The following is a 26,754-nucleotide window of genomic DNA, read 5'->3' as shown; positions in this document are numbered from 1 at the left end:
AATACAAGGTAGCACTGCTTGCAAGCAGTGCAGGCTAGAAAACTCAAATAACTAGATGCGTAACGGCCATACATTTTTGTTGGCGGCAAAAATAAAATAAATAAAAAATAAAAAAAATACAGTGCCTTTAGTTTTTCAAATTCCGATTCTATCGTGTAGTTTTTCTCATGTATGAAAAGATCTGGTAGAGCTCGCTTTCTTTAAAAATCAACGATCTGCATTTATCGCAACTGGATTCCTTAGCAATATATCTAACAAAATATCTACTGGAAGTTAATTCAATGGGTACATCGTGGTACAAAAAATCATTTATATTTTGGTCAAAGTCCCTCTCATTGCCCTGTAGAATATCTGAAAATTATACAAAATATTCTTGCTTCTTTTTTTTAAGGCAACGCTGATATATAATTGAATCGAATCTATTGGCAACATAACATCGTCATCTGACTTAAAAATGTGTAGAGACCATGTAGTTTGACCATTAGCTTATTATTGAGGCAGGACATATGTAATAACCTAAGAATCACTAACTTCAAACTTTTTTTCACGTCGCAAGCTGAATACTTTAATATTACTTTATTATTATAGGATAAAGTAATTTATGTTATTAATTAGGTATTATTATGTACATTGGCAATCGATCAAAAATAATATAGATAATAAGCCCATAAACTTGTAAAGTGAAGGGCATATTTTGTCCAGTTTACAATACCTGAGCATGTGTGCACACATACAGTGGTTGACTGTCCCTGTATGCGTACAAGAGAGCTGCTGTCTCTAGAACGCTCTCTCACCGGCTTTTGAACAAAAATTCGAGAACAAAAATCGTATGGCGTTACGCATCTTGTTATTCTAGAGTCTTTGGAAGAACCGCGAAATGGTGTGTGCATTCGCTAAAAACCCATATGTATATTAAAATACAGCAACACTCCCGATGACTTCGGAAACTCAAACAACTTCCAGTTGGAAATCGCCTGCCGTAGCCATGGGTAGGTATTTCTTGACAAGCCGCCGCCCGGTACTACTAAAACGCCTTAGAGTATTCTTTCAACTCGTTCTGCGAATACAGAAACGAAAAAAATAGTAAACAACATTTATTGGAGGGAAAAAAAGGTAATAGCCCGGCATCCCCATAAACATCTGTCGCAGCCCCACAGCACTGACCATATAGCCGGTAGCCGACGTCAGTTAACCTAACCTCCGATACAGATTGAGTTGGGCCAAAATGAGCGTGGAGGAGGAAGTGTTTCGAATCCAAAAGAAGATGAGCAAGATGGCCAGCGACGGCACAGTGAGTATCGAGATTAGCTAACAATCCGCTTACCTGGTGACAAACGCATATCCGCCATACAGGGACAGGATCAGGCACTGGACCTGCTCAAGGCCCTGCAAACGCTGAACATCAACCTGGACATTCTGACCAAAACGCGCATCGGCATGACCGTGAACGAGCTGCGCAAGAGTAGCAAGGACGACGAGGTGATCGCGCTGGCCAAGACCCTGATCAAGAACTGGAAGCGCTTCCTGGCCAGCCCGGCGCCGACCACTCCGAACCACAGCTCCGCGAAGGAGGGCTCCACCAACAACAGCAGTGCATCGAAGTCAACGAGCGGCGCCAAGTCGTCGACGTCATCGTCCGGCAAGGACAAGTCCAGTTCATCCAGCTCATCCAAGGATAAGGAGAAGAAAGGCTCATCGTCCACGTCACAGTCCTCGTTTCCCTCCGGCGGCATGACAGATGCGGTCCGCATCAAATGCCGCGAAATGCTGGCCGCCGCACTGAAGATTGGCGAAGTGCCCGAGGGTTGCGGGGAGCCAGAAGAAATGGCCGCCGAACTGGAGGATGCCATTTACTCCGAGTTCAAGAACACGGATATGAAGTACAAGAATCGCATTCGATCGCGCGTGGCCAATCTGAAGGACCCCAAGAATCCGGGATTGCGCGGGAACTTTATGTGCGGCGCCGTCACTGCCAAGCAGCTGGCCAAAATGACGCCCGAGGAGATGGCCAGCGATGAGATGAAGAAGCTGCGCGAGAAGTTCGTCAAGGAGGCGATCAACGATGCCCAGCTGGCCACCGTGCAGGGCACCAAGACCGATCTCCTCAAGTGCGCCAAGTGCAAGAAGCGCAACTGCACCTACAATCAGCTGCAGACCCGTTCCGCCGATGAACCTATGACCACCTTCGTCATGTGCAACGAGTGCGGCAACCGATGGAAGTTCTGCTAACTCCCATGATTGTTCCAAATAATAAATCAATCAATCCCAAAACAGCACACACACACATCCTTCATATGCTTAAATGAAACATTGTAAAGACACGAGACACGCGAGAACACATTTTATATCTGCTGCCCCAATGCGTAGAGGCGCTTACTTTGACCACCAAACCTAAACGAGAAGAAGCGAAGTTTCAATAAACATTAACTATTGATAAAACGCAGACGTCTTGTCGACGCAATCTGTTTTTTTGTTTTTGAGAAAACACCGGTGATAACAACCACGCGGCTGATAACGCCGATACTTGCGGGCAGTGTGGTATTTAAATATGAATACTTGTATAACTTAGTATGGACTAGCACTTATTTGTAGTATATTAGTCGGGTCGGACCTCTGCCATAGAACTAATTGAAAAATGAATGGGAAATAAATATATCTTCGTTGTATTTGGTATAAATCAGTTTTAAGACAATATATATTTTTGGTTTTAAATTGATTAAGCTTTCCGGTTAATGTGTGCATACAAACAAATATCTTTAAAAAGACCCTGTGGGAAAATAAAATGAGCTCATTTGTGTTAAAGCCAATCAGTTCGATACCGAGTGCATACCTATAGATACCACATGCAATTCAAGTTGAAAAACATCATATATTGCCATATTGAATGCGCCTCTGTGTTCCCCTTAGTCAACATCAATTTCAAAGTGGACGTTTATGATGGAAACCCAGTTCATGACACCATCATCCATCTCGAGGGTTAACTTATAGATGCCCTTTGGCAATGGAACCTTTGCAAACATACGATCATTCAGGGTGCAGTTCCTTATGAAGACATCATTCTAAAATAAATGTTTATATAGATATGATTGATTATCATGTTGGCCAAAGTACTCACGTTGTAAGGACATGTATGATTCAGATTGGAATAGGGCAAAAAGGCGGTGTAGAAGTAGTAGAAGACTCTCAGACGATTGGGGTACTTTAGGGCGCGACAGATTTCCTCGGTAACATTAAATAGAAACGGATGGTATCCGGATAGCTTCCGATAAGTGGCGAGTCTCACGACCATTCTATTTATTGGCAGTTTTAGAAACTTTACATGAATGTTGGCGCCGATGATTCCCCTGCCAAGCACTTTCAGTCGGCATGCGGGAAAGTCGATGAATGTTTTGTCATAGCTTTTGCACTCCAAGTTTGTAAGGCGCACGTATCCGTGGGATTCGCCGGTGAAAAGGAAGCAGATCCACAAGAGGTACTTCATCGGGGCTAATAGTCTGGATGCACTAACCACTCAATGCGATGGTGGCCCAATTTAATGGATTAGTTGTTGCCCGAATTGCAATTAATGGGGCGTCGTAATTTGATTTTAATTACAAAATTATAAAACAATAATATACTAACTACTTATCGCAATTCGTATATATGAGGTAATCAACAATCCGTTTCAACGAGCTAATAAAGGTTGTTGACGCCATTTTCAATTTGTTGACAAACAAAACAGAAATTTCTTGAAAAATGAAAAAGCTAGTGGCAGTCATTTCGAAATTCGCGCCTAGAACAGTTTGGTCGATAAGACTTATCGATTTTCACGCATCTTGGTATCGATGCTATCGAATGGTTATCGATCGCACTGTTAATGCGACAGTGTGACCAGATACGCCTTTTTCAGTTTCCCTGCTAATGTTAACTCGTTAGCATAACAAGATTTGTTATCCGCGGATTTTTTAGGCCATTCGGAACTGGCCCCACCACCTGGTCACTCTTATTGATCAGTTTATCGGTTGTTATTTTTCGCTCCAAGTCTTGTCCTCTCGGTCAAAAAAAAATAAACAAATCGCGCAGCCCTAAAATGATCAGTGCTCTGTAGGACTGGTATCCACCTGTTGCTCGGCTTAACTGTGCTGGAATAGCGGACTTTCGGCGCGCTGCTCTTCTCCTGCGACTGCTGGTGCGTGACCTATTTATGTAACCTGTTTTTGAAAAAGCATATCCCGCTTTCGACGGGTCCGGAAAAGTGTTAATTAAACGGTTGTGGCGAGAGCGATTCCAATTAGAATTCGAATTCGGTGACCGAAAAGCGGAGAGTGCAAATTCTGAGGCGGCTATTTAAGGTAGAGAGTGATTGGAAAGAAAAGAAACGAAACGAAATGAAAAGAGTGCATTAACCCTGGCAATCGGTGTGTGTAATTGTGTGTCTGCTTGTGGCTAGAAAAGCCAGTGGGGAAAATGACAAGGGTCACCGCAGCATCAGTTCAGTGTAACTTCATCGATTTTATTGCATTTCAAGACGGAGACGTGGCTGCATTGCATTTTTATTGCTTTAGGCGAGTGACCAAATTAAATAGCTACGCTTCAGGTTTCGTTGGCTAGAACGGTACTAACATGCACACTACAAGCGCGCAGTCCCACTCTCTCGCACGCACACACGGACAGGTACACCTGCCGAAGAACTGCAGAGCGAGCGAGAGGGAGTGATGCGTAAAGAGCGGCTCACAGTGCAACACATTCATGGGTGCTGCTCCCGCTCCCCCCTCTGCCACGTCCCTTTCCCGCCCGCTCTCGCCAGCGCGCTCTCTCCCTCTCTTTTTCCTTGAGCTTGAACCAGGCTTCCGCACTGCAAGAAATAACGATATCAAATCGAAATGATTTGATTTCAATGATTTTTGAAAAGACTTTAGAAGTTCGTGACCTTAAAAAGTGAGAAAGTGTGTTTTACATATATATCTGTTGAAAACGTTTTCTTTTATTGTCTATCATGATTATAACTATGAAAACTAATATGCTTCAGATTTGTGAAAATATTTTAACATCTAATCTAATCAGCAAGTTGTATTATTTGTAGCTGTCAATTATTTTTGCCCCAATCGTTAATAAATTTTAAATAATTATTAGGTACATTATTTATTCAACGCATTTACATTTACATATATGCAAATTGGACATAAGGCGTTTGCCTTTTCTTGCAGTGCAGCGGTCAAGAGTTCTATAATTGACAATAACAACAAAAACGCAGGCACACTTGTTTGTCCGGTTTGTTGTTCTTGCTGTTGCACAACGGGACATTTCGTGTGTGGACAATTGGAAAACCCTTTTTCAAATAAACGCTTTTCATTAGCCGGTTTTTGTTTCTTCTCTCCCATCTCAACCTTTTTTTTATTTTTTTTTTGCGTTTCCATTTGGGTTGTTGGATAGTTTTTGTTGTTGTTGTTGCTGGGGGCTTTCGCGCACGCAGCGACTTTCTGTTTGTTTGGTGAAACTTTTTTAAGGTCTTCTCTAAATACATAATAAAAAAATGAACATAATACTTTGCCCACTTTTTTGTTGCTGTCGCTGGTGAGTCGTTAAGTTCTGTAGAAGATTTTAGTTGTTAAACCAGAAGCAAATTGTGTGAGAAAATACGCTTCGCGAAAAAGAATTCTGATAGCAAATGGTTAGTCACTAGAAAAAAAGTACGAAAAATTAGGCAACTAACGGTGTTTTTAAAATGTAAATTGCTAAAGGTGCACACTAACAACGAACAATTATTAAATTTAAGTAAAAATTGTATAAAGAGGAATAGGTAAATATTATTTCTTATATTAAATTTTGAAAAATCATATATGTACGTATAATGTAAAAGAGCATTCAAAAGTGAATTTGCTTCTTAATCAAAGAACCCGTTCCTATTCCATAGATTACAATTATTCAATTCTCCAATAAAACAATAAGGGCTTAACTAAATTGCTACAATAAACCTATAAATAATGTGAAAACACAGGATTATTATTGCTTTTTTTTTTAAATTAATGCAAACATGAATTTTTCGGGAAATGTTTCTATGCCACAAGTTGCTCAAAAGTGACAACATGATGTCAAGTGTCAAAGTCAAAGTGAACAAAAAGTAGTTATATTAAACACTTGGCCATACATATGTACATAGATATATGTTTGTAGATAATTTATGGCCGAGTGTCTGTATGTAGAGTAGATGGCATAAACCGTAATTGTACGTGGCTGCCACACACGAACTTTCACTAATGACTCTCGATGAACTTTTGGATCACTCACAACTCAGACTACTAAAACGCACTCTCTTACCTATACAAACATATATATTTATATATATGTACACATATACACACGGTTGCAAGATATGCACTTAGATACGTGCTCGTCGTTCGTCACTGAGGGCTATTCATCACTATTCGCTGCTAAATCTGCAAAGCCGGAAATTCTTAGAAGCTCTTCGCTCGATTCTTATAAGTTTTAAGCATTTTTTGGTCATGCCCAGAGTTACGTCTGCCTCACAGCTCGATTTACACCTTGTTTGATGTTTCGCTGCTTATCTCTACTTGCACTGCGGGGAAATTATGATAACAGCAGGTACGACAATTAGGCAATCGTTTTTAAATAATTCAGCCATGACTGTGCTTAGCTGAAGTGCTCTCTTCAAATTGAAAACCCTACAGATATGATATGGTAGATATGATGGAAAGTCAATCGCCCCCAAGCAACATTTATTTAAGTATCAATTCTTAAGGCAAAATGAATACCAAATTAACAGAGTTCCGAATAAATGAAATCTTTCCCGGGTTCTACAGTTAAGTATTTGTGCATAGTGGGGCTTTGCAAGGCAATGTGGGCATTAAACTACTAGATTGGGTGCTGATAACAGGACGACGAGTATTGAGCAATATTATTTAATATATGTACATATGTCTCAGTTAAATGCCTGAACTCCAGCCGACAATTCAGGTCGTCTATATGGTGGTCGTTGTGTTCGAGTGTGGATCGCGGATAGATGGGTTCCCTATGTGCACTAGACTCGTATTTTGACCGCCAGAGCGTAACCAGACTGGTATATGTGTACGAGTAGTGTACGTGCCGCCGTGTGCCACTAAATTTGGTTGCTCCGTAGCTGTTGCTGCTTTTTTGTCTGGCATGTTGCAATTACCGTGGAGCGGAGAGACGCCTCTCAATGTGTAACTATACTACGGCTGATACCATGCCACACCATACACCATACACCATACCTGTGCGGAGGCAGCCGTTAAGTCCATGTGCTAAATGATGGCTGGGTTGTCCAATTGAAAGGCGGTTTCGATGGTAACCGACTGGGAAATGACGCCAGCCTGAAAGTTCTGATTCATGGCTGGCTTCGAAAATGAAGTAGTTGGCTTAAAAAGCTGATCTACAAGTTGATTGGAGTGCGAGTTCTCCAGATTAAATGATTAAACTTAAGAATTATGGTTGTAATCAGGCCTATAATCAGCTCAAATTTGCTTACTTATACGCCGTATGTTCGATTACTTTAATGGCAGTGGTAAAACTGGTTATTATAATTGTGCTATTAATTTTCTTTAGCTCATATCATATTTAAAGGTTTAATTCTCCCTAACTTGTCGGTATCAACACCTTTCTATTTTCTTTTCGTAAATATCTAATTGAAGATGGTTCGGTTTTCTATCGCCTTAAATCGAAAACATTGTTAAGCTACTGTCAAGCCGTACAAAGTAATGAAAGTAAATTCTTTCAATGAAAACCAAGTAATTTGCATAACAAACGCAGCTCATTGAGACCTTCGATTTCGGTTAGGCCCTCCTTTTCAGGTGGTTCTCGTGGTCAAATCTGATTGTTCGAAGCGACTTGAAGCTAAAAAGTGAAAATAGCTCGATGGCCTTTTTTGCATGTCTATAGGTGTAAAGGTTTATTTACTTTTTTATAGGATTTTCGGTCACGTATCGGTTCGTTTGGGTCGGTTGGGCTGGTTTCCCTTAGTTTAAGAAGAAAAGAAGTATCGAAAGTATGAGTTTTATGGATGCGTTTAAGTCTGATGACTAATTCGCTGTTGATTTTGTTTTGTTAATGAGTTGCCACTTTTGCTGGCGTTTTGTGTGTGTGTGTGTTGGCCAAATCGAGGAAAGAAAGACGTTTACCTCGAGCTAGGAAAGCGATTTGATAGCAAGAACAACAAAACGAGACGGCGGACCACAAACGAAGTCAGCGACAAGTTGTGAATTCTTTCAATTTACCGTAAACTTCACCTTAATTTTTTCTACTATTCGAAGCCGGTTTTTTGTTGCCACAGGCGCTAACTCGTATTTTGTTATTGTTGTTCACGGCCAACTCTTCCACTTGTTCTCTTTCGGCACAGAAGAATAACCCAAGCGGCAGCAGCGTTGAGGAACGGGCCTTTGTCCCTGGATGCCAACCCAGGATCAGTAAATGAAGGACGACGAACATGGTGATCGTAACACGTGTAAGTATTTTCACTCCCTATTAGCCCGCAGTGGGGATATCACTCCTTATCGAGGTACTCCATCTGTCTCACCTTTCCCCCACCCTTGCTGCCACAAGCACCAGCTAACAGAAGCAAAAAGCGGAAGTTCCACGCCATGGCTCACTTCAACTCACATCACTCTTCCACAGTGGTGGATGGAAATATTCGAATGGGGTAGAGCAACAGGTTGATGGTTTCAACGTATTTTAGAAATCATTGCAATCTCATCAAAGTTCTTATTCATTCTTGTTCTGTTTAGTTCCCTAACTAATTTGATTGATTGCTGGCCATCTATTTGTGAATCAATTTGCATTTGATACGCATCCAGATCTTCTACATTCTGTAATATTCGCAGATAATTGAATTTATGTAATGCCGATATTGAATTTCTAATTGCCTCAAATTGTTCTGAGTTAATTGGCTATTTACTATCAATGTTATAATAACTTCCGAGCTGTAGACCTTCTCCGTAAGGTTTTTACGGAAAGCCTTTGCATGTTCATCCCATTGCGCCCACCACTGTGCATTGGCCATGTCTGTCCCTGGTATTACTATTTTTGTTGCGTTCCGCTCAAGCGACTCTTACAACAAACAGCCCATAGTCTTTATGGCACCTATGTCCATGGCAACCGAATGCAGCAGCCGCCTCGTAAAGAACCGAATGTCAAATTGTAAAATCGTAAAATTGTTAAAAATGGTTAAACAAAAAAATGGTAACTTTGTAATTACGCTCGTAATCGATAGGGTGACTACATCTGGATAGAGCCCGCCTCTGGGCGAGAATTCGATGTGGCCATTGGAGCACGTGTCGTCTCCGCTGAGGGTCGTCGCATCCAGGTGCGCGATGACGATGGCGACGAGGTGTGGCTGGCCCCCGAGCGGCGCATCAAGGCCATGCACGCGTCCTCCGTCCAGGGAGTGGAGGACATGATATCCCTGGGTGATCTGCACGAGGCTGGCATCTTGCGGAATCTGCTCATCCGCTACAAGGAGAATCTGATATACGTAAGTTGACCTCTACAAAATTCCATTTAAGGATTGCATTTATTTAAGTTAATAGGATTTTACCTATACCAATTTAAAGTTAGATAACTAGAAAGAAAAATGTTTCTTAAATCCATTGAGGGTAAACATAAGGAAATGAGCTCGTTAAGATCCAATTATGTTGCGTCATCGTTACCCATTTAATATGAAGTGATTTTCAGTTTTTGCTTCCATTTCCTTATCGTTTCCCATTCATAAGAAATTGAAAGAATAAAGTAATTAAATCGACGGCAGGCGTTATCTTTCTAAAAACATATATATGTTCCAAAATTGTACAGCGACATGAGATTGAACGTTTGTAACTTTCGTGCTTTCAGACTTACACCGGCTCCATACTGGTAGCCGTTAATCCCTACCAGATTCTGCCCATCTACACGGGCGATCAGATCAAGCTCTATAAGGAACGAAAAATCGGAGAGCTACCGCCGCACATCTTTGCTATTGGCGACAATGCGTATGCGCATATGAAACGATATCGCCAGGATCAGTGTATTGTCATATCCGGAGAGTCGGGAGCTGGAAAGACGGAGAGCACAAAGTTAATCCTTCAGTATCTGGCTGCGATTAGTGGCAAACACTCGTGGATCGAACAGCAGATCCTCGAGGCCAATCCCATTTTGGAAGCTTTCGGAAATGCCAAAACCATTCGAAATGACAATTCATCGCGGTAAATACTATATGCATAGAACCTTCATCACCTGATCGGCCAATAATCATATTAATTTATTTGCAGCTTTGGCAAATACATAGATATACACTTTAGTGCTAATGGCGTGATCGAGGGGGCCAAAATCGAGCAATACCTGCTGGAGAAGTCGCGAATCGTTTCCCAAAATCACAGCGAACGCAATTATCATGTGTTTTACTGCATCTTGGCCGGGCTATCGTCAGATGAGAAGAGCCGCCTTGATCTTGGCATGGCTGCTGATTACAAGTGAGTTATTGCCATTATCTAACAAAGACCCTCACTGATTTGGATTCAATTTACCACTTAATAGATATCTAACTGGTGGCAATAGCATAACCTGCGAGGGACGCGATGATGCCGCCGAGTTCTCCGATATTCGATCTGCCATGAAGGTTTTGCTCTTCTCCGATCAGGAAATCTGGGAGATTATTAAGCTCCTGGCTGCCCTTCTCCATTGCGGCAACATCAAATATAAGGCGACGGTGGTGGATAATCTGGATGCCACCGAAATACCGGACACCATAAATGTGGAGCGTGTTGCCGGCCTACTTGGACTTCCCATTCAGCCACTTATTGATGCTCTAACACGTCGAACGCTTTTTGCTCATGGAGAAACCGTGGTGTCCACATTATCGCGCGATCAATCCGTGGATGTGCGCGATGCCTTTGTGAAAGGCATATACGGACGTATGTTCGTGCACATCGTTCGCAAGATCAATACGGCTATATTCAAGCCGCGCGGCACATCCCGAAATGCCATCGGAGTTCTGGACATCTTCGGTTTTGAGAACTTTGATCAGAATAGCTTTGAGCAGTTCTGCATTAACTATGCCAATGAGAATCTGCAGCAGTTCTTCGTACAGCATATATTCAAGCTTGAGCAGGAGGAGTATAACCACGAGGCCATCAACTGGCAACACATTGAGTTCGTTGACAATCAGGATGCGCTCGATTTGATTGCTATTAAGCAGCTCAATATTATGGCTTTAATCGATGAGGAGGCCCGCTTTCCCAAGGGCACCGATCAGACGATGCTGGCCAAACTACACAAAACCCATGGATCGCACAAGAACTATTTGAAGCCCAAGTCGGATATCAACACCAGCTTTGGACTGAATCACTTTGCCGGCGTTGTGTTCTACGACACACGAGGATTTCTAGATAAAAATCGGGACACCTTCAGTCCCGATCTTTTGCATTTGGTTAGCCAGAGTACTAACAAGTTCCTCCGACAAATCTTTGCTCAGGACATAGAGATGGGTGCAGAAACACGCAAGCGGACACCCACCCTTTCCACACAGTTTCGAAAATCCCTAGATGCGCTTATGAAGACGCTCAGCAGTTGTCAGCCTTTCTTTATTCGTTGTATCAAGCCCAACGAGCTGAAGAAGCCAATGATGTTTGACCGCGGCTTGTGCTGCCGACAGCTGCGATATTCCGGCATGATGGAAACGATTCGCATTCGTCGCGCTGGATATCCCATTCGGCATGGATTCAGGGAGTTTGTCGAACGTTATCGCTTCCTGATACCGGGAGTTCCACCAGCTCATCGCACGGATTGCCAGGCGGCCACTTCGAGGATTTGTGCCGTTGTGCTGGGCAAGTCCGACTATCAGCTAGGCCACACCAAGGTCTTCCTCAAGGATGCCCACGATCTGTTTTTGGAGCAGGAGAGAGATCGCGTGCTGACGCGTAAAATCCTCATCCTACAGCGCAGCATTCGTGGTTGGGTGTACCGACGAAGGTTTCTACGCCTGAGAGCTGCTGCTATCACTGTGCAGAGATTCTGGAAGGGCTATGCCCAACGTAAACGATACAGAAACATGCGAGTGGGCTACATGCGTTTGCAGGCGTTGATCCGTTCTAGGGTTCTGTCACATCGCTTCCGTCATCTAAGGGGTCACATTGTTGGTCTGCAAGCCCATGCCCGAGGATATTTGGTGAGGCGGGAGTATGGTCACAAGATGTGGGCCGTCATTAAGATTCAGTCCCATGTGCGGCGAATGATTGCCATGCGTCGCTACCGGAAACTTCGCTTGGAGCATAAACAATTTGCCGAGGTTCTTCAGCTGCGCAAACTGGAGGAGCAGGAACTGCTACATCGCGGCAATAAGCATGCCCGAGAAATCGCCGAGCAGCATTATCGAGATCGATTGCACGAGCTGGAGCGTCGGGAAATTCAGGAGCAGTTGGAGAATCGTCGTCGAGTGGAGGTCAATATGAATATCATCAATGATGCAGCCCGCAAGCAGGAGGAGCCGGTGGACGATGGCAAACTGGTGGAGGCCATGTTTGACTTCCTTCCCGATTCCAGCAGCGATGCCCCTACTCCGCATGGTGGACGTGAAACGTCCGTGTTCAACGATCTGCCTCACGCACAAAACGTCAACCAGGACGATATCATAGCACCCATACACATATCCGAGGATGAGGAGGATCTATCGGAATTCAAGTTCCAAAAATTCGCCGCTACCTACTTCCAAGGCAATGTCAATCATCAGTATGCTAAGAAAGCATTGAAGCATCCCCTACTACCGCTCCATACGCAAGGCGATCAACTTGCTGCTCAGGCATTGTGGATTACTATACTAAGGTTTACAGGTGATATGCCGGAGCCAAAGTATCACACAATGGATCGAATGGACACCACTTCCGTCATGTCAAAGGTCACAGCTACCTTGGGACGCAATTTCATCCGGAGTAAGGTGAGTTTAAGCTTTAAGCCGCACTTTAGTGGTCCGCTTCACTGTTATTCTTTCAGGAATTCCAAGAGGCTCAGCTTATGGGCCTGGATCCAGATGCTTTCTTGAAGCAAAAGCCACGATCGATCCGCCACAAGCTCGTATCCTTGACGTTAAAGCGAAAGAACAAATTGGGCGAAGATGTGCGTCGGCGACTTCAAGATGATGAATACACGGCGGATAGCTACCAATCGTGGCTCCAATCTCGTCCAACTTCCAACCTGGAAAAGTTGCACTTTATCATTGGCCATGGTATCCTGCGGGCAGAGCTGCGTGACGAAATATACTGCCAGATTTGCAAGCAGCTGACGAACAATCCTCTGAAATCCTCACACGCCAGAGGATGGATTCTGTTATCCCTCTGCGTTGGATGTTTTGCTCCATCGGAAAAGTTTGTTAACTACTTAAGGGCCTTCATCCGTGAGGGTCCTCCTGGATATGCGCCGTACTGCGAGGAGCGACTGAAGCGAACGTTCAACAATGGAACTCGCAACCAACCGCCTTCGTGGCTGGAGCTGCAGGCCACCAAATCCAAAAAGCCCATCATGCTGCCCATTACATTTATGGATGGAAATACAAAGACTCTGTTGGCTGATTCCGCCACCACGGCCCGGGAACTATGCAATCAACTGTCAGACAAGATAAGTCTCAAAGATCAGTTCGGTTTTTCCCTGTACATAGCTCTGTTCGACAAAGTTAGTTCTTTGGGTAGTGGCGGAGACCACGTGATGGACGCCATCTCGCAGTGTGAGCAGTATGCAAAGGAGCAGGGCGCCCAGGAGCGAAATGCCCCGTGGCGTCTGTTCTTCCGGAAGGAAATCTTTGCCCCTTGGCACGAACCCACACACGATCAGGTGGCAACCAACCTAATTTACCAGCAGGTGGTGAGAGGCGTTAAGTTTGGCGAATACCGCTGCGATAAGGAGGAGGACTTGGCCATGATAGCTGCGCAGCAATATTTCATTGAATACTCGACCGATATGTCTATGGAGAGGCTGTTTACTCTACTGCCAAACTTCATACCCGACTTTTGTCTCAGCGGTGTGGACAAAGCCATCGAACGTTGGGCTGCTTTGGTTCTACAGGCGTATAAGAAATCCTATTATGTCAAGGACAAAATAGCACCCTTGAAAATTAAGGAGGATATTGTCAGCTACGCCAAGTACAAGTGGCCCCTGCTCTTCTCTCGTTTCTACGAAGCGTATCGAAACTCTGGTCCGAATCTGCCCAAAAACGATGTCATCATTGCGGTGAACTGGACCGGCGTGTATGTGGTGGACGATCAGGAGCAGGTCCTGTTAGAACTGAGCTTCCCCGAGATAACTGCCGTGTCCAGTCAGAAGACCAACAAGGTGTTCACCCAGACTTTCAGTCTGTCCACTGTTCGCGGTGAGGAGTTCACCTTCCAGAGTCCCAATGCTGAGGATATCCGAGATCTGGTTGTCTACTTTTTAGATGGCCTGAAGAAACGGTAAGGATCCCTTTATAGATCCATTATGTACGAACCCCAATGATCAATGTATATCTTTGCTTGCAGCTCGAAATATGTCATAGCTTTGCAGGACTATCGTGCGCCCTCAGATGGAACCAGCTTTCTGTCTTTCTTTAAGGGAGATCTGATCATACTGGAGGACGAATCCTGTGGGGAATCGGTACTGAACAACGGCTGGTGCATAGGACGCTGCGATCGTTCCCAAGAGCGAGGAGATTTCCCCGCCGAAACCGTCTACGTTCTGCCCACCCTAAGCAAACCGCCTCAGGATATTTTGGCCCTGTTCAACATCGAGGAGGCGCATCATGGACGTCGTCTAAGCATGGCTTCCAATGGTGGTGCTGTGGAACCAAGGGATCGACCTCATACGCTGATGGAATATGCCCTGGATCACTTCCGATTGCCACCAAAGCGAACAATGTCGAAAACACTCACGCTGGGTTCAAAACGAAGTGAGGAACTGTGGCGCTACTCCCGGGATCCCATAAAGGCACCGCTGCTACGCAAGTTGCAAAGCAAGGAAGAGTTTGCCGAGGAGGCCTGCTTCGCCTTTGCCGCCATACTAAAGTATATGGGAGATCTGCCCTCCAAGCGTCCGCGGATGGGCAACGAAATAACGGATCACATATTTGATGGACCGCTGAAGCACGAAATTCTGCGCGACGAGATCTACTGTCAACTGATGAAGCAGCTAACGGACAACCGCAACCGAATGTCCGAGGAGAGGGGCTGGGAGCTTATGTGGTTGGCCACGGGACTGTTTGCCTGTTCGCAGGGATTGCTCAAGGAATTGCTATTATTCCTGCGCACCAGGCGTCATCCCATTTCGCAGGTGAGATTATTGACAACACTTTTAGTTTTACTTAATACTAATTATATTTTACATCACAGGACTCAATGCATCGACTACAGAAAACTATACGCCATGGACAACGCAAATATCCGCCGCATCAGGTGGAGGTGGAAGCCATACAGCACAAAACCACACAGATCTTCCACAAGGTCTACTTCCCGGACGACACAGACGAGGCCTTCGAAGTGGACAGCTCCACTCGGGCGAAGGATTTCTGCAACAACATCTCGCAGCGCCTATCGCTGCGCACCAGCGAGGGCTTCTCCTTGTTTGTGAAGATTGCCGATAAGGTTATTTCTGTACCCGAAGGAGATTTCTTCTTCGATTTCGTGCGCCATTTGACCGACTGGATAAAAAAAGCGCGCCCCATACGAGATGGAGCGAATCCGCAGTTCACTTACCAGGTCTTCTTCATGAAGAAACTGTGGACGAACACAGTGCCAGGCAAGGATCGGAATGCCGATCTCATATTCCACTATCATCAGGAGTTGCCCAAGCTGTTGCGCGGCTATCACAAGTGTTCCAGGGAGGAGGCGGCTAAGCTAGCTGCTCTAGTCTTCCGTGTGCGCTTTGGTGAAAATAAACAAGAACTGCAGGCCATACCGTAAGCACAGATCATTCCACTACTGAGAGAGCATCTAAAAACAAAATCTTTTTCAGACAAATGCTGAGGGAACTTATTCCATCGGATATTATGAAAATGCAGAGCACTAGCGAATGGAAACGATCGATTGTTGCATCTTATAACCAGGATGGCGGCATGACTTCCGAAGACGCGAAGGTGGCCTTCTTGAAGATTGTATATAGGTGGGTTTCTAAACGTAACCATATTTATAAACGTGTTTATTACATATTCTGTATTTGCACAGGTGGCCAACTTTTGGCTCCGCTTTCTTTGAGGTGAAACAAACCACCGAACCGAATTATCCCGAAATGCTATTGATAGCCATTAACAAGCACGGCGTGAGTCTCATACATCCAGTGACGAAGGTAAGAACTAATAAGTTAATTACAATGATTGATAAATTTGAAACTTCAAATATCAAATAATATGTTTATTTGCAGGACATTTTGGTCACGCATCCATTTACACGCATCTCGAATTGGTCATCGGGCAATACATATTTCCACATGACCATCGGAAATCTGGTAAGGGGCTCGAAACTGTTATGCGAAACGTCGCTCGGCTACAAGATGGACGATCTGCTGACTTCATATATCTCGTTGATGTTGACCAATATGAACAAAAATCGAACCATTCGAGCCAACTAGTAAAACCTATACATACCGCAAATATTTATAATAATTATAAATTACAATTGCAATAACTTATAAAAGCCTAGTACTTTATAGATTTAAATCCTACTTAATACCCACCTCCCTTTATTCTAATTGCATTCCCTTTTCACAGAACTCATTCCAATTCTTGGTCTTGTTCAGCTATCGATTATACCAAACCAATTTCCAACTTTTGTTTTTAGTATTTGTATTTGTATAAATTTTGCAATTACACTCTTAGGTATTCTTATGGCACATTCCGGTTAAAATATTTAATACAATGTTTTGTATGAAGATGAGGTCTTACATATTTTTAGATAAGCATTTGTATCTACACATTTTGCACCTATCTCTTTGTATATCCTAACTGCATATCTGTACTGATGACGTTTTGTATCAAATACATAGAAATGTTCAATTATTTAATAAATTATATACAAATTATTCGGCGTTTGAATTGAATGCGTGGGTGCAGAGGTAATTTAAATGACCTGAATTAATGCGAATTTGATGTCGGGCGCACACAAGTAGTTAAAGGCCCATGCCCTTTGGCCATTTAGCCCTAAGTTGGTTCGTATAGAACAATGTGTTAGTGCTTGCGCATTCTAATTTTGTAAAGCCTAGTTTCATAAATAATTTACATATGCATGCGTAATACGTTTTTTGGTGAGTTAGCCTAACATATTTTACGTAAAATCCATTTTAGACAAAGCGTTAATAGTTTATTAAAGTCATTGATAAAATATTGATCTTATGAAAATATCTTCGCTCGATTCATAAACTTTGAAAAGAGTTCAGGTCGCCCCACATGATTTTGCATTCAATAAACCAATCTTGACCTACGGTTTCGGATTTACCATGCATGGAACAGAGTACGTGTCCAAAGTCTTGTGAATACCAATTTTTATAGTACTGGATTATATAGTTTCCCTTGATTTCCTTGGCTAGCTCTCACGCCACCGATTTCCCACGCATTGTATTTTGCGAGAATTTCCATTTTCCCCAGCGTGTGAAAAACAGCAGCAGTCGGCAGGCGAGCGACTAAAGACGGCAGGTAGACTTAGATTTTTCAAGATAATTAACTTTTTTTAGTAGACGGTATGAAGTTGTGTAGCAATCCTGAGAACTTTTAGAAATTGCTGTCTCCCCCTTTCTAAAAACGACCACAATCATCGCACTCACCTATCCAAACAGTGGAGGGGAGGGGGAAATGTGAAGGAATTGTTCATTAAAAATTCCAAACTAATTTCATATTCAGCTTCTTATAAGACGGCGACGACCTTAAGAGGTTGCAGTTCCAACTGCCAGTGCCAGAACTTTTGGTGGTGGTTTTTCCATCATAATGAACGGTGGCCAGTTTTCCTCACGCAACCAAAGTTCGTCGTTTAAGTCTTTCGTTCCCATAGCCTGGTGCAGTAAAATCTTAGGGGTTGCAGCCGAGTTCCTATTGGCTGACTCTGATAAGAAATATGTCTCCCAACTGCAAGATGAGTTTAAATGCTTGGCCAGCGCTCACCTTCTGAATCCGTTGAGCGGAAGTAAGCGATAATTAATTCAAAACTGCGAATCTTAATTTGTAAATCTGTAAAGACAGCAGCAACGGACTGCATAAATATTCAACAAAGGCAGTAAAAATTCTCACAGCAGCTCGCCAGCTAAGCAGTGGCTGTTTTGGGCTGTGAGAATATTCTGCTCCTTAACTTGGCCAAAACGGAAACAATAGTGTTATATATCTATGTATGTATATTTGCTTCTTAGCTTCGCGTTCAGCAATTCCAGACCAAACTATAATTAAAGTCGGCCCGTCCAAGGGGGTTGAGGCAAGCCAACGTGGGAAGAGCTGCACTTGTTTTGTTTAAAAATATTCACACGATACTGGGTTATATTCCCACAGCGATTTAAGGCAACCAATCCTCCCCAGCGCTCCACCCCACACTAAACAAAAAATGGTGAACCAGAAGAATCACGCTAGGCCATGATTTGAATTTTCTTTGTCATAATTTCGGATTTCTTTTTTTTTATTTATGTTAGGCATTTTGTTTACACTTAAATAAATCGCTGTTTTGTCTTGTTGCAAGTTTATTTTACAAAATATTTCTTCGTTATTTTTAATGCTACGAATTTCCAAAGAGTTGGTTAAAAAAAAATTCAACAAAACTGTATGTACAGAAAGAAATTGTTCCCTTTTGACTTTGTCATCGACTTTCTAGAAAGTTAAAGGGGCAAATGGAATGTTTTTTTGTAGCGTGGCTACTGGCTTGATTTCTGATGTATTTCGCAGTATTTTTTTCATTTTAGTCTCTGGAAATTCATAGCAAAAAAAATCATAAATATTTCAAACGCGTCTAAAAATCGTCTATAAACTTACATCAATTGTATATTTAACTAGAATTACATGTTTTGTGTAAAGGTATATTCATGCACATACAAATGTATATATGTCAGTGAGCTTTTTGAGTTATGTACAGAGTTTTTATGTGGCATTTACAATTCTATTGGTTCCAAACTAGCACTAGATACATGTATATAGGATGATTCACTTTAGAGAGGAGGGGACACATTTTGGTTTACGTCATGAGGGGTTGAAAATTAGTATGAGAAAAATTGTCAATCTACAAACTAAGGACTTCAATAAAAACTATAAATAACTTAGGATACATATATGTGCGATGCAATAATCCTGCACTCAGGATAAGCCGCTACCATGGCTATTCCATTGCACTTCTGAGATGGAGGGCAGAGCCTGATGCTGCTGCTGTTGTTGTTGTTGTTGCAAACCACCGCCGGCCGGCGATCCCGCATTGTTGCTGTTATTATTGTTGGTAATGCTAGTGATGTTATTATTGTTATTATTCTGTCGCGCGCGCATCACATCCTCGGCCTGTGTGTTGCAGTGCGGTCGAGGACCTGGTTCAGGTGTGTACGTGAAGGTCAGACCGGTGGCATAAATTATTCCATCGTTGCGCACCAGCGAAATGGGCACCTGCGTGGGTTGACGTACCTGCAAAGAGCATTAAAAGTAAAATTTATAGTAGGTATTATAACGATTTACATTGGTACACCTACCCAAAGCCATTCGCCTCGAAACTGTGAAATCTCAGGCACCACACATAGCAACGTCTCCGTGCAGCGGTACATGGTTTCCGCCTCCACATCGCCAAACCACACCTGCAGATGCGGCGTAAAGTTGTCGCCACTAAGCTCTAGCATTGCCACATCCCCGCCGCCATTGAGATTAAGGGAATTAACGATTGGCACTGGAGTGACGGGGGAACTAAAAGGAAGCACGTCATGAAAACTAATCAATGAGTTGTAAGCAAGCTATACTTACGCCACAGGACCCATGCCCTCGTAAAACTGGTACTCAGCCTTGTCGGTGGATATGATGGTCCAACAGGCCCCGTCATTGATCATCTCTTTGTTGGGCTCCTTGGGGCAGGGCGTGGCCTGAAACTGTATGATTTTCTCCTGCGACAAGCAGAGATACATCCGATCCGTGTCCTTCATGTAGAAGGCGCATTTGTGCAGCTGGGAAACGGGATCGTCGGCTTCCAGCAATGCCATCTGCTTGTCTACCTTCCGGATGATCAGACGTGGCAGGGCCATGCCCGTAACAGAGCACACCAGTTTGACCGTAGCTCCGTAATGAATATAACCATCGCGCACCTGAAACTCCTCCGACTCAGACTCATTGTCGTCCAGCAGGTGTATCGTAAATGCTCCCCATTGTGTTGACGATGCGTGAAAGTGTCCGTTCTCCACGTGAAGATAACGGGTGGAGACGGTCTGGGAACGCAGGCGATTGAATAGGGCTACATTGGTGCCGCTGGCTATGCACAGATCGGCATTCTTTAGCGACTGTTTCTTTTTGGACGGCTTCGATATCACCTTAATCCGTTTCGAGTTAAAAACGCCGATGTCATGACCATTTCCGTAAAACATCTTCACCGACAGCATAAAGTGTTTTCGCTTGTCCGAGTCCGAGATGAAGAGCGTTTTGGCCGCACAGTACTGCTTGCCATTGAGATCCAGCTGCTGCATGTCCTGGTCACTGCTCCCGATTCCGATGAAGGCGCACAGTTGTGCTCCTTGTTCGCCTTCGCCCTGCTGCAACATCTCCTCGTATCGCCGGCGCCAGCCACTTCCAAACAGATAAATGCACGGCGGTGGGCAAAAGAATCGCTTCTCATTGCCATAGGACTTTTGGGCCACCTGGAAATTGGCACAGGCAGACGGTGCACGGTGGTGCAGGGAAAATTCAATTAGTACAAATTGCCATCCAGATTATCGGAAAATCATATCAAAAACCGCAAGCAATGCAGCTTTGTTAATTTTCTGTAATTAATTTCAATTATTTTCATTGCGGACTGGACCGGGCTCGCGTTGCTCAATTTGCGGGCAGTCGAGTGTGAAGGATTCGCGTTTGGCGGCAGTCGCCGCTTGAAGATCGCCACCGCTAAAAGCAACCGCGACAATTTTATTCCATTTTTATGGTCTGCCTTCGCCAAAAACCGCAAAAATGTAACACTTTAAAGTGGACAATAGAAACACTAGCACCATTTAATAGTGGGTGTGGTCTGCGGTGCAATCTGACCGATTAGTTTATAATTCAATAAAAAAAAGAAATGTTTTTTAAAGAACTGAGCAGTCAAGAAAGGGGTAAAGGAGTTCCAAGAAAGGGATTCATCTTTACTTGCATCTAATGCCTATTTAAAATCCATTATTTAGGCAAAGCGAATGTTACAGACTTAGCTTCTACAAAGAAGCTGCCACTTAAGTTGATTCTAACTAAAATCAGGGTTTAAGCTATCCTACATTTCTACGTTTTGGTTGTTAAATGTTTAATAATCTCAATAAGGCTATTCAATTGGAAGTCCTTTCGTACCTTGGCATGCAGGATAACGATGACCATGTCGTTGCGCTCGCGCATGTACTTCTCCATGGCGTCCCGCGTGAGCTTCTTCTCCTCGATGTGTGGCCGATAAGGACCCGGCAGCAAGGACATCTGCATTTGTTGTTGGTGCTGCTGCTGTTGTTGTTGCTGCTGCTGTTGTTGGTGGTGCACTTGCAATTGTTGTTGCTGCTGCTGCTGCGACGACGGCGGCTGCGGACCGGGCAGTCCAAAGTGCGGCATATCCTGGCTCTGTTGTTGCTGCTGCTGCTGCTGGTGAGGATCGAGGGGCGAACCGTTGGGATTTACAACCGTAGTTTCGTAGGCGATGGCGGGCGGGGCGGCGGTGGCGGCGTTTAAATTAAATTGGCTGTAGCTCTTCATTTATGCACATGTCTTCTAGCATTGAACTGATTGGAATTTTGTGTATATGTTTTTCTTTTATTTCGTTGTTGGTTATTTGGCAAATTCGTTTGGCACTTTATACACTGTTCGCTGCTGCTGTTGTGGTTGTTGTTGTTGCCGCTGCTGTATGTTTTCTATTTTGTTATCCTGCTGCACCAACACACACGCAGAGCAGCTGTCGTTTCTCTCACGCACTCTCTTCCTCTTAATCGCGGATTGGCTTTGTTGTTGTAATTCTGGCTGGGGATTTGCGGCTAGCTGCGGTTCCCGACTAATCACACATATTTCAGCGTTTTAAGCAGATCTTGACTAGCGACTAGCGGTAGTAGCGGCTGGCTTCTGTTTAAGGCTGCAGCTAGCGCTCGAGTTATATTTATAATATGCTACAACTAAAAAAGCGACTGAGGATGTTGATGTTGTATCGATACTCCGATAGGCGCTTATTTATGATAGTCGCTGCCTACCGGCGATATGTTCGGCGCTTTGCAGCACTGATGATGGTGTTGGATTGCAATGGGCACTTGGCTATATTATAGCCAAATTGGATAAGCTAATATTTTTCGTTTCTATTTAGCAAATTCTGAATACATTTTTTTATATGATCTCCTCACATTACTGTAAAAGAAGTTCTTCTTTTTATTTGCCTTATACTTTTTCATTACTGTTAATTGCCGTGCATGCAGCTGGTATCGATTTTCATTGAGCACTTCGATTTTGAGCGCCCACATTTAAAATTCAAGGTACACGCTACTAACCTTCTTTTAGCGACCCATGCATATTTAAAAAGGGGTCGTGGGAATGTACACATGGATGAATTTTAGAGTCAATTCGCGACTTCGAACTTAAATGTAACCAATGAATAAAGTTAAGTGGCACACTTAGCAATCACACACTTAGCAACCAAAGTTGTGAATTATATATCAGTAAGCACTCTGTATCTCATTAAAAAGCGAAGTCAGCTGGTGGAATACATTTAAAAGTGCATTTATTTTTAGCAGTCCCAGTGTTTAGTGTAGAAATCTAAATCACTGAATATCACTTTAAAGTCGATAGACAGGTACAATCGATATCACCGCTAGGTTTTCGCTGCACTGCCATATCTAACTTGTGAAATCAAAAATCGGTTTCGTTCGGTGCTTGAACTCTTTAGATATTCTAGAAACAGAGCCACAATGGAGAACTTCAAGGGTCTGCAGAAATCTTTGTATATATGGACGGACAGCGCCGACTTGGACAAGCGGGTGGAGCAACTAAAGTCGGCCACCGGCGGTGATGTGGCCCTGGAAAATGTGCACCGCCTGTCGTTTTGTAAGTTGCCTGCGATGCCGGTGTGTGTGTGCTGTTTTGTCTAGCCAGTGAGTCAGCAGAATAAAACCAATGCTGTTTATGCATTCCAGCTTCCTATGCCAACTCCAGTTTCGACCTGATTGTGATCGAGTGCGCCCAGTTGACCGACAGTTACGTAAAACTGCTGCACATGCTGAAACCGAGTGGCAAACTGCATTTGGTGTCCTTCATCGGACCGGCGGCTAGTTTGCTGCAGGAGATCAAGTTATCCGGATTCATAAACTGTCGCGAGGACTCTCCAGATGCTTTGACCGCCGAGAAGCCTGGCTACGAGACGGGATCCTCAGCCAGGCTGTCGTTCGCCAAGAAGAACGCCAGTGCAATCAATGTGTGGAAGATTAGCGGTGACGATGAGGAACTTATCGATGAGGAGGAGCTGCTGGACGAGGAAGACAAACAGAAGCCGGATCCTGCTGGTCTACGTGTCTGTAGCACCACGGGCAAGCGCAAGGCATGCAAAAACTGCTCCTGCGGTTTGGCTGAGGAGTTAGAGACTGAAAAACAGAGCCAGAAGGCCACCGAGAATGCCAAGTCCAGCTGTGGAAATGTAAGTTCTCTTATAGATTATCGTGATTAGTCGTTATATCAAATGATTTCTTATATGTACAGTGTTATCTGGGCGACGCCTTCCGCTGCTCCACTTGTCCCTATTTGGGCATGCCCGCCTTTAAGCCTGGTGAGAAAGTGCAACTGGGCGACAACCTCCTAAAATCGGACATTTAACTTAGACTCACCATGATACACCCAATCAATCACATTTCAAATAGTTTATTAAGCTGACTTACAAACAATAATGTCATAATGTAAATACAAAAATGCACCGCATCACACAGCATGTGGATTTAAATATCCAAGTGATCACATTTCGCATGGTGTACCCTTGATGAGATCGCGGTTCTGGCCCTTCAAAATACGATAGTTGACGGCCGAGGGATCGAGTTCCTTGTACAAATACGTAGGCATCTTGTCGGATAGCACCCAAATGTTGCCTTCATTGTCGATTTTCATGTCATTGGGAAAGACGAGAGTGTGCGAATCAGAGTCGATTAGCCCCTGGGTGTCCGGAGTGTATGGACGCTTGATGTTCCAGCAGGCGATGGCGTCTTTGTTCACCTGCGTATAGAAGATGATTCCGGTCTCGGGATCAAAGACCTCGGCGGTGGACTGGCCATTCATGCCACGGTCACCAACGTATTTAAAATCGTAGTACGAGTCGCCACCGGTGACGTGCGACTCGTTCTGCAGCACTCGGTTCGAAACCTTGAACTCCTTGGTACTGGCCAGGGCATGGAAGTAGATGTCCTTGGAGTGATCCGGATTCATTGGCCCCACGGCTAAACCGAAAACGCCATCCGTCCACTGGAAGTTCACGCCGCCGACATTGAAATCTCCGTGCAGTGGATCAAAGTGGAAGAAGTTGTGCTTGACGCGATAAGATTTGTCGTTCCTCAGGGAGTACACAATCACACCGTAGGCACCCAAATCCGGTATGTAAGCAAAGGCATCTTGGCACTCCGAGCGGTCTGCATCCACAACCTAAATATTGATTTACTTTATCAGTTCCAAAACTTGAAAAATGCGCTTATGCATACTCACAATATTAGCAAAGAACGAGTCCTCTTTGGTCTGATCAGCGGGAATGGTATACCGACGCAATAAGGTATCCGTTTTCAAATCGAATACTAGGATAGAATTGGGTGTAATCTGCTTGGGACTGCCCAGGATGTCTGCCAAGCCAGTATCGAGCACCCACAGGCGATCGCATACGTCCACTTGGATTCGGAAGGTGGATATGATAGTCGAGTTGTCCTTCAGCTGAATGCCGGCATCTTGGGCCTTATCGGCATCCAGACGTCCACCGGATGGTGTCTTTTGGTCCTGTGGCTGCACCTCGATGGGCAGCTTGTTGGCCTCCCAACTGGGATACGGGTGCAGCTTTGGCGACTTCTCGGTCGAGTTGATATCGATGTAGTTGAGAGTGGCAGCCACACCAGCCTTCCATCTAAATAGAAAGTAAATCATTTAATAGAGAGGATATGAAAATTAAACTTTCAAGCCAGAAATTTAAATTTTAGACATTTTTTTAAAATTATTTTCATAGGAATAACTAATAAAATAACAAAATGCCAAGTACTTTCGCAATATTATAATGACTAATCGGATATTGTCTACTATAATATGTTGTTAATTAAAATATTGTTTCATTAATGTAAAAAGCAAACTGAATCCTGTTTTGGTTACTCATAGCTTCAAAAATCGAATGGTTTTCGGGGCTTTTTAGTCAATAAAACCCAGCAGGGTGACGTCACAATGATTTTGTTTACTAGTTATCTAGTTAGCGTTTAATTGGAACTGTAATATTCCATAGAATTTTCCGATCAGGTGCTTACTCTTAATAATTTATAATTAATTCACGTTACGATTTGCATTTAGAAACTACAATTTAAAATGCAAAATGATCATACAAAAAAGAAAAAAAATTATAAAGTTAACTAGCCAGCAAGAAAACCGGTTTCCACTCTTGACGCTCGATGATTTTGCAAGTCTAGCTTGACATTTAATTACAAACCAAGCCAACCAAAAAAAAGGTAAATATTAAGAAAAAAAGGAAAATTTAACTACACGTTATCGTAAATTTGTTGTCTCTTTCGGTTATGAATTTGGAAACTTACCTTGGCACAGTGACAAAGATTCTGTTTTGCCAACGCTCCACGCCCAGCGGCAGGTTGTTCTCCTCGATGTAGTGGCCATTCGACTTGGCCTCCGCCTCGGCCTCCGGAGTTGGCCAATCGAAGGCCAGCTGTTTCCACGAGAACTTCTCCTCCAGCTTGGCCGATGCAATCCGGCCAAAACCGCCGATGAGGCACAGCATTAGGCCCAGACTCACCATTCCTAGTGGGTTCATTGTGGAGCTGTGGTTTGCAATAGATCGTTTTTCTTTTTTGGTTTGCTCGTTTCTTTTTTTGGGACCTCCGTTCAGTTCGAGTTGAGTGCGCTAACTGCAAGAGCTTAGACCGGAGTCGGGCTTAATATGCTGGCTTGGATCCACAACAAGCTAAGCTTTAAGCTCAGAACTCAGAGATCGGATTCCGTGGTGTTATAATCTGTTATACGAAATACCCAGCTGCACGTTATTGGATATTGCTGGATTGGATGCGCTGGGACTTAAAATTAGCAACATAACCGGAAGGAAGATCTGGAATTTACTTGGTAATACTTTAAAAATACCTTTTTACTCGCCTCTTAAGCCCACCTCGAATATAATCAATCGAACAGTGAACCTCATTTTCAGTTGGTAACTAATGGGTCAATTGTTGCTTTTTTTATATGAAAACGAATTAAGAAAAATGTTTGGATATAAATTAGCAGTGAATTTTTTTATAAATGCACATATTTAAAGAAATCTTAAGAATTTTTCATTAAAATATTACTAAATTGCATAAACAATTCAAACTCTGATTTGTGAATAAAGGTTATTGATTCCCTCATTTATAATGCAGTGCGAAGTAAATGTTTGCTTTAAGAACGATTTGCAT

General features: G+C 43.5%; 6 protein-coding genes across 10 annotated transcripts; 3 read left to right on the top strand and 3 right to left on the bottom strand.

Moving 5' to 3' along the window:
- Nucleotides 1–946: 946 nt before the first annotated feature.
- On the top strand, nucleotides 947–2,443 carry LOC6542602 (transcription elongation factor S-II). The gene is made up of 2 exons (XM_001968901.3): nucleotides 947–1,291; nucleotides 1,354–2,443. The coding sequence occupies exons 1-2, from the start codon at nucleotides 1,226–1,228 to the stop codon at nucleotides 2,227–2,229; spliced, it is 942 nt and encodes a 313-aa protein (XP_001968937.1). The 5' UTR covers nucleotides 947–1,225; the 3' UTR covers nucleotides 2,230–2,443.
- Nucleotides 2,444–2,895: 452 nt separating this feature from the next.
- Nucleotides 2,896–3,481, bottom strand: LOC6541982. The gene is made up of 2 exons (XM_001968900.2): nucleotides 3,116–3,481; nucleotides 2,896–3,059 (listed from the first exon to the last, which is right to left on the bottom strand). Exons 1-2 carry the CDS (start codon nucleotides 3,479–3,481, stop codon nucleotides 2,904–2,906), a joined length of 522 nt encoding a protein of 173 aa, XP_001968936.1. The 3' UTR covers nucleotides 2,896–2,903.
- A 469-nt stretch (nucleotides 3,482–3,950) lies between these two features.
- LOC6543016 (myosin-VIIa) lies at nucleotides 3,951–17,019 on the top strand. Of its 5 annotated transcripts, none has more exons than XM_026979796.1 (12): nucleotides 3,951–4,168; nucleotides 8,357–8,458; nucleotides 9,224–9,484; nucleotides 9,841–10,190; nucleotides 10,257–10,457; nucleotides 10,522–12,916; nucleotides 12,973–14,423; nucleotides 14,490–15,276; nucleotides 15,336–15,901; nucleotides 15,958–16,104; nucleotides 16,167–16,287; nucleotides 16,363–17,019. In XM_026979796.1, exons 2-12 carry the CDS (start codon nucleotides 8,441–8,443, stop codon nucleotides 16,567–16,569), a joined length of 6,504 nt encoding a protein of 2,167 aa, XP_026835597.1. In that variant the 5' UTR covers nucleotides 3,951–4,168; nucleotides 8,357–8,440; the 3' UTR covers nucleotides 16,570–17,019. The 5 variants fall into 5 exon arrangements, with proteins under 5 accessions (XP_026835597.1, XP_001968935.1, XP_026835596.1 ...); XM_001968899.3 differs by having other exon boundaries at nucleotides 8,354–8,458; XM_026979795.1 differs by having other exon boundaries at nucleotides 3,951–4,331.
- Nucleotides 17,020–18,750: 1,731 nt separating this feature from the next.
- LOC6543402 (suppressor of hairless protein) lies at nucleotides 18,751–22,357 on the bottom strand. The gene is made up of 4 exons (XM_001968898.3): nucleotides 21,461–22,357; nucleotides 19,907–20,787; nucleotides 19,642–19,849; nucleotides 18,751–19,576 (listed from the first exon to the last, which is right to left on the bottom strand). Exons 1-4 carry the CDS (start codon nucleotides 21,848–21,850, stop codon nucleotides 19,262–19,264), a joined length of 1,794 nt encoding a protein of 597 aa, XP_001968934.1. The 5' UTR covers nucleotides 21,851–22,357; the 3' UTR covers nucleotides 18,751–19,261.
- A 541-nt stretch (nucleotides 22,358–22,898) lies between these two features.
- LOC6542294 (anamorsin homolog) lies at nucleotides 22,899–24,067 on the top strand. The gene is made up of 3 exons (XM_001968897.3): nucleotides 22,899–23,179; nucleotides 23,269–23,765; nucleotides 23,828–24,067. Exons 1-3 carry the CDS (start codon nucleotides 23,044–23,046, stop codon nucleotides 23,939–23,941), a joined length of 747 nt encoding a protein of 248 aa, XP_001968933.1. The 5' UTR covers nucleotides 22,899–23,043; the 3' UTR covers nucleotides 23,942–24,067.
- LOC6542438 (protein yellow) lies at nucleotides 23,971–26,301 on the bottom strand. Its single transcript, XM_001968896.3, has 3 exons — nucleotides 25,891–26,301; nucleotides 24,815–25,220; nucleotides 23,971–24,754 (listed from the first exon to the last, which is right to left on the bottom strand). The coding sequence occupies exons 1-3, from the start codon at nucleotides 26,121–26,123 to the stop codon at nucleotides 24,077–24,079; spliced, it is 1,317 nt and encodes a 438-aa protein (XP_001968932.3). The 5' UTR covers nucleotides 26,124–26,301; the 3' UTR covers nucleotides 23,971–24,076.
- Nucleotides 26,302–26,754: the final 453 nt, after the last annotated feature.

Source organism: Drosophila erecta, unplaced genomic scaffold (genome assembly GCF_003286155.1).
Source record: "Drosophila erecta strain 14021-0224.00,06,07 unplaced genomic scaffold, DereRS2 tig00000055-arrow-pilon, whole genome shotgun sequence".
Lineage (NCBI taxonomy): Eukaryota > Metazoa > Arthropoda > Insecta > Diptera > Drosophilidae > Drosophila > Drosophila erecta.
The sequence above is the reverse complement of the archived record's forward strand: the minus strand, read 5'-3'. Positions and strand labels throughout refer to the sequence as shown.

Coding starts and splice junctions, on each gene's coding strand:
- LOC6542602 (XM_001968901.3), top strand. CDS start 1,226: ATGAGCGTGGAGGAGGAAGTGTTTCGAATCCAAAAGAAGATGAGCAAG. Junction 1,292..1,353: donor AGATGGCCAGCGACGGCACA/GTGAGTATCGAG, acceptor TCCGCCATACAG/GGACAGGATCAGGCACTGGA.
- LOC6541982 (XM_001968900.2), bottom strand. CDS start 3,481: ATGAAGTACCTCTTGTGGATCTGCTTCCTTTTCACCGGCGAATCCCAC. Junction 3,060..3,115: donor ATCATACATGTCCTTACAAC/GTGAGTACTTTG, acceptor CATTTATTTTAG/AATGATGTCTTCATAAGGAA.
- LOC6543016 (XM_026979796.1), top strand. Junction 14,424..14,489: donor TTAGATGGCCTGAAGAAACG/GTAAGGATCCCT, acceptor CTTTGCTTGCAG/CTCGAAATATGTCATAGCTT. Junction 16,105..16,166: donor TTCTTGAAGATTGTATATAG/GTGGGTTTCTAA, acceptor GTATTTGCACAG/GTGGCCAACTTTTGGCTCCG.
- LOC6543402 (XM_001968898.3), bottom strand. CDS start 21,850: ATGAAGAGCTACAGCCAATTTAATTTAAACGCCGCCACCGCCGCCCCG. Junction 19,850..19,906: donor GAGGGCATGGGTCCTGTGGC/GTAAGTATAGCT, acceptor GCTTCCTTTTAG/TTCCCCCGTCACTCCAGTGC. Junction 19,577..19,641: donor TTCGAGGCGAATGGCTTTGG/GTAGGTGTACCA, acceptor TGCTCTTTGCAG/GTACGTCAACCCACGCAGGT.
- LOC6542294 (XM_001968897.3), top strand. CDS start 23,044: ATGGAGAACTTCAAGGGTCTGCAGAAATCTTTGTATATATGGACGGAC. Junction 23,180..23,268: donor TGTGCACCGCCTGTCGTTTT/GTAAGTTGCCTG, acceptor TATGCATTCCAG/CTTCCTATGCCAACTCCAGT. Junction 23,766..23,827: donor CCAAGTCCAGCTGTGGAAAT/GTAAGTTCTCTT, acceptor TTATATGTACAG/TGTTATCTGGGCGACGCCTT.
- LOC6542438 (XM_001968896.3), bottom strand. CDS start 26,123: ATGAACCCACTAGGAATGGTGAGTCTGGGCCTAATGCTGTGCCTCATC. Junction 25,221..25,890: donor ATCTTTGTCACTGTGCCAAG/GTAAGTTTCCAA, acceptor CTTTCTATTTAG/ATGGAAGGCTGGTGTGGCTG. Junction 24,755..24,814: donor ACTCGTTCTTTGCTAATATT/GTGAGTATGCAT, acceptor ATCAATATTTAG/GTTGTGGATGCAGACCGCTC.